Source organism: Lactuca virosa, chromosome 7 (assembly GCF_052849685.1).
Source record: "Lactuca virosa cultivar CGN04683 chromosome 7, Lactuca_virosa_CGN04683_v6, whole genome shotgun sequence".
NCBI classification, from domain to species: Eukaryota; Viridiplantae; Streptophyta; class Magnoliopsida; order Asterales; family Asteraceae; genus Lactuca; species Lactuca virosa.
In genome coordinates this window covers 198,902,163-198,908,592 of record NC_136432.1, presented here as the reverse complement: position 1 = coordinate 198,908,592, position 6,430 = coordinate 198,902,163, and the positions used below count along the sequence as shown (strand labels likewise).

Sequence of the window (6,430 nt, the reverse complement as noted above, 5' to 3'; positions counted from 1 at the left end):
ACAACAACAAGAATCAAAACCCTCGAAATCGAACAAATCAAACGAAACAGAATACAAAAATGAACCAAAAAAAATTCATATTCAACAAATAAAAAAGAAATCATTTTAAAAAACCGATGAACAATACTTAGTCGATGAATAATACCGAGCCGATGAACAGTGTCAAGTTAATGAATATTGTCAATTTTTTCCTTCTAGATTTTAATGAACAAAACAAAAACCGATCTATAAAAATAATTTGGATTAGACGGAGCTCTGATACCATGTAAACTAATAACAATCTAAAGAGAAAACGAGTAGGGTTTCATTAGTGAAAAAAAACTATATTTACAAAGAAGAGAAAATACAATTATAAATAGAAAAATTATCTAAGCTTATCCTAGCTAAAAGACTAAGCAAAAGACCAAATTAAATAACACCAATAATTTTATTAGGCTAACAACCTTGTTGTTGTTAGTGTATCTCACAATTGGTGCCACACACTCCCTTATGTCTATATATAAGTATCTATTTTCTCCATAAGGGCTCTTTTTGGATAGACAATCTTGGGCTCCATATATATTTACATGGTATCAGATTTGGTGTCCGTACCCCCGTGGCTGAACGCATCCTTCTCTGACCTCATCGGTCCTCAGTCTCAGAAGGGGAGTGTTTGTGTATCCAGCATTAATACGTTACTGAAAGTAATCGCTGACCCCTAAAAGTCAACTCAAAAGCGGCATAGAGCTTGTTAATCTTATGGATGCATCAAAACAAACGTTTGTGAGCTTCTAGATTTCAGCTTTGAACTAAAAATTCTATTTAAACAAAAAATTTTGTTTGGAAGTACCAACATTTAACTTCTAGTTTAGACAAAATAAAAAATCAAATTTAAAAGCTATTTTATGTATCATTTAAGAAAAGTTATTGAGTTTTTTTAATCAATTTGCAGAATTAATCTTAAAAATATATTATATATTAATCTTTTTTTAAACAATTATCCTTTTATATAATTTTACATATTTCAAAAGCTTTTAAATAATTTACCAAATATTCATATAACAAATAAACAACATAAACTTCTGGTTACCGGCTATCCACTGTCTTCCAATATCTTGTATTACAAGTTTGTATTCGATTATGTAATTGTGGTTATTTTTCTTTCTTTTTCTTGTATATCTTCCCTTCGTAATAAATCTCTTGTGCGTGGTCTGATTGGCTATAAACAGAACTTAATTTCTTGTATTGCCCCTAGCATCTAACTTCTTGTTTGTTTGTGTTAATAAAATGTTTCGCTTGTTCGGAAAAAAAAAAGCAGACAAAATAAGAATGAATAATTTATCGTGATTTGAACTTTTTGTCTTACGTCACTGGCTTGAGCATTCTGTAAAAGTCTTTCGGATTTCATCAAGTGTATGGGACTTTTATTAAAGTAAAACCGTTACAAACTGAACTGTTTACTCTTGTAAATAAAATATATTTAAATCGACAAATGTATTTAGAAAACCTGTTATTAAACTGTAATAAATATATAATTTCGACTGTTGTTATTGAAGGATTATTTAATATAGCATAGACTCATAGATTTTTCTATTTAACTTGTGATCATTCATTTTATCTAAAACCTAAAAAGCCATATTTAACAAAAGGAAATTCTTTTCCTAAAAACTCATCATTCTTAATATTTAAACAACATTTTGAGCAGTCACATTCCCATTCAAATACTACAATACAAACTTAACCAAATTGTGACCATTTTAATAAAGACCTAATTACACCAAACTAACCACAATCTTTAACAAGCTAACTAAACCCAGGCATGTTGTCCCAACAACATGAGCCCATGGTCCAGTCATGCTCATGGTCACGGTCATTGTCATGATCATGATCATGGTCCGTCTCGGTTCCAACCGGAGAGCACGAAATTTCGACTTGATTATCCGTCCTTGCGGTTCCATTTAAAACATCATTTGGTTTCTCGGTCGATGCATCTTCACTTCCACCATACCAATCTTGAAGTGGCCCTGTTGGGAAGTCGATCCAACTTGAGAAATCATCATCCATCGTATTGATCTCATCAAATGCATTGCTTCGGGATTTTACCCCAATCTCTGTAATCAATTTCGAAAGCAAAATATTTAGAAAAATGCATATACATATACATATATTATATCACGGTATATTTAAAAAGTAATACTTATATCGGTTGCGGTTATTAAAGAACTCCATAATGTCAGAACCAGAGAACTCGGTCACGGGCACATCAAATGCATCTTACGGTCGTGATTGACAAACTTGATACAGTTAAGTTCTCTGGTTCTCTTACATTATGGAGTTCTATGATGATCTCAACATATACTTATATGATCGCGATAAATTGATCATATAAACATTATTTAGAATAAAACTCACCAATAGACGAGTGGCCGGAACTCGACTCGTCAAGAATCGTCTTGTTGTCATCTCTTGGTTCAAAAACGGATTCCAAAACCACATTTTCTGGCTCTTCCATTAACGAGTAATCATGTGTGATCTTTTCTTTACCCTTATCGGGCGATTTACTTTCATTAGAAAGCATCTGAGAGCTTAACAAAGCTCTAGATTCACCCAAAACGTCCTCTAACAATCCACTATTTCCCTGAGGGCTTATATATGGGGAAATTGCATTATCTCCATCGTTTGATGAGACAATCAAATGATCATTCACTGTGTTAGAGGAACACGTTGGGGTGATTGCTTGATATGATGATTGGATTGAAGGAAGCTCATTTTCTATGTTTTCAAATAACCTAGTGGGTATCGGACTCATCCCATGATCAGATGAAGGTAACCCTTGATTAAAGAACGACATGGAAGACGCGGAGCTGTTATTGAATTGTGGGTTTGAATGTGATGGTAGTGATAAGGCTACACCACCATTGTTGTCACGAAGAAGCTTGTAATGAGATTGTGAATTAGGGTAATACAAAGGTGTGTTCAAAACGGGATAGTTTATAGGACTGAACAACATCGGAGAGATTGAATTTAGGGCGACGTTCGCATGGTTTGATGATGATGAACATGATGAAAATGGAAGCGTTTGGTTCTGCAACGGCTGTTCAAGGTGGCGACGGTGATGGTGGTGCTGTTGCTGGAAATCAACCGGGTAAATCGGTAAACCTGCGCGTAAACGTCGTTTCAACCTGGTGTTCCAGTAATTCTTGATCTCGTTATCGGTTCTTCCCTGAAGCTATAACACACACACACACACACAAAAACAAATAAATTTAGATTGAATAATTATAATCAGATAATGATATACATCAATCGTATATGTGTGTGGGGAAGATTTACATGAAGAGCCATGCGAGCCCATTTGTTGCCGAATTTGGAATGAAGCTCGATGATTTGTCGTTCTTCTTCAGGTGTAAAAGCTCCTTTCTTTAGATTCGGTCTTAAATGGTTCGCCCATCGGAGCCTGCAACTTTTGCCGCATCTCATCAACCCGGAATTCCGTTGAACAGCATTCCAATTCCCTTCACCGTTTTTCTTCACATATTCCATTAAAATTGCATCTTCCGCCGCCGTCCATGGTCCTTTTTTCAAGACCTGTCCGCTGTTCGCCCGTGCACAACCACCACCGCCGGCCGTGTTTCTTCCTGCAGAGGTGGCGCCATCTTCTGGAGCCATCTTGATAATTCCTCCCAGGTTTTTAATGGATACCCATATGAAAATAAAGGGAAATAGTTTGTTGGAAGATGGATTTTTTTAGGAAGCTTTTGAAATGGATTTTAATGGAGGATTGGGGATTGTTGAGTTTAGAATGGAGGCTGAAAGTGAAAGGAGTGGTTTTGTGTTCAAGTCTTTATATGCTTGAGATTGTATTTCGGAAGCACCCCCTGTTTTTGTGATTTATATTGCTGGCTATTTTCCTTATTTTTCGTCACCCTTTACATTATTTTTTCCTATTTTTAAAATTTAGAATTTAATAAAGTTTTTAAAAAATACTTTATACAATTTTTAACCAATTTACTCGTGCTTCCATTCAAATATATTCATTGTTTAATATGACTAATTTAATTTTGATTTTAATTCACAAGTTTTCTTTGTTTTGCTTGATAAAGATACCTTGTATTGTGGCATTTATCATCGTAAAATATCCAAATATAATTATAATTTATAAAAAAATGAAAATTTTATGGATTACAAAGCCTTCTATCATGATATTTCTTAATTCTAAATTTAAGAGTTGATTATTATACTCACTATGCCTTTGACATGGTGGTGACCGGTGACATAACAATGGGGTGGTATATATATATATATATATATATATATATATATATATATATATATATATATATATATATATATATATATATATATATATATATATATATATATATATATATATGAAAAAAGTTCAATAAAAAAACGATTATTAATCAATAAATCAAGAAACCAATTCAAAACGATCAACACAAAAAGAATAGTTGTAAACTTTACGATCAACGCACATATATCGGATTATAACAAAACGTAATTCTTTTTTTCGTTTATTTTTTAGGCATGTTTTTTATCGAAAAAAAAAACTCGAATATACCATTGTTCATTATTTCCCGTCCTATTTCTATAGAGATTCATATTGATATACAACAAATATATATTTTTTTTTTCAAAAAAACTCAATTCATTTCTTTGTTTTTTGAGAAGTTAAGTTTTATTTTTTATCAAAAAGATTTTGACCAGATACGAAATCACTGGTGCTCGATCTAGTGGTATTTTATTTAATAATTATTGTAAAATTCATATTTTTTTGGTACTCTTTAAGCATAGATCCATATTGATTTTTTAAAAAAATATTCAGTTCAGATTCAGGTTGCGAATCTACTCAGATTCACATTGTGAATCTGCTTACATTTACAGTGTGAATAATAGTAAGTCAGATGTACATTATGAATTCTGAAAACTAAATTATATACAATTCAGATTCACAATGTGTATAAATCTATTTGTTGATTTTACAAAACTAATTTATTCATAATCAAAATGTTAAAATATTATAAAATTACATGGATATATATATATATATAAATATATATATATATATATATATATATATATATATATATATATATATATATATATCGATTCATATACAAATTTCGTTAAATTAATTTGTGTATGATCAAAGAGTTGAAATACTAAGTTAGATTCACATTGTGAATGTTAAAATTGAAATATTTAAAGTTCATATTCAGAGTGTGAATCTGAACTGATCGAGGTTTTTTTTAAAAAAAATTTTAATCGATGTTAATATTTATTTATAGAGGACAAAAAATTTAAAATATTGGTATAGTTAGTTTTTTTGATAAAAATAAACTTAAATATTGAAAAAAAAAACAACAAAACGAAGTGAGTTTTTTTCGAAAAAAAAAAGTTTTTTTTTATATATCAACATTGAAAACTAGCCTAAAAAAATTAAACGAAAAAAGAGGTGAGTTTTTTTGGTAAAGAGGTGAGTTTTTTTATATAATCTGGTGTATATGCATCCAATGTACAAGTCTACATCCATTCATTGGCCATTGATCATTATGATTTCTGATGCCCACGATTCGTTTCTTGGTTCCTTTTTAATAATAGTTCTCAATTGAACTTCACGTTATATATATATATATATATATATATATATATATATATATATATATATATATATATATATATATATATATATATATATATATATATATATATATATATCCTCCCTAATAAATAAATAACTTTTTGCCACTTGTCAATTTCTTATGCATTTGGACACATGTAATTTTGTGGTTAATTTTTAGAAATTTATTTCCATTTGTCATTTTGTGGTAATTTTTTAATTTTCTTAATTAAATATCTAATTTTAACGTTATAGAAAGTAATTAATGTGTCATTAATTTGTTTTTATTATATTTTCAAATTTTAATATATTTCATTCAATACATATAATTCAAAATTGACGTGTTTATTTTAAAGTTCATTGTCATTTTAGGAAACATGGTCTATATAAAAAAAAATCGAACTTTGTTGCTTTTTATTGACAAACTAAAAAAAATATTATATGGTCAAAATATAATTATTTTTCTGTAGTTTGTTTTATTAATATAAATTGAATTATTTATTTATTCATCATTTTGTTTGTATATATATTTTGAAATTTTATTTTAAAAAATACTTCATGTTTATACTTTGATATTTAATGTTTTCTTTAAAAAAAATATTTAAAGTTTATATCTTCATATATAATTTTTTTAATTAACCCGTGTAGTACACGGGTTTCACACCTAGTATATATATACTTTAATAAATGAAGTTTTTTTGTCATATGTCACACCCTCATTCAATTTGACAACTGTCATTTTGTGGTTATTTTGAATTAATTTGTTTTCCACGTGTCATTTTATGAGTTTTCTATTTTAATAAATTCCAC

General features: G+C 29.5%; 1 protein-coding gene across 1 annotated transcript; it reads right to left on the bottom strand.

Moving 5' to 3' along the window:
• Positions 1–1,675: 1,675 nt before the first annotated feature.
• On the bottom strand, positions 1,676–3,767 carry MYB101 (myb domain protein 101). Its single transcript, XM_079060800.1, has 3 exons — positions 3,313–3,767; positions 2,392–3,208; positions 1,676–2,090 (listed from the first exon to the last, which is right to left on the bottom strand). Exons 1-3 carry the CDS (start codon positions 3,646–3,648, stop codon positions 1,783–1,785), a joined length of 1,461 nt encoding a protein of 486 aa, XP_078916926.1. The 5' UTR covers positions 3,649–3,767; the 3' UTR covers positions 1,676–1,782.
• Between the last annotated feature and the right edge of the window lie 2,663 nt (positions 3,768–6,430).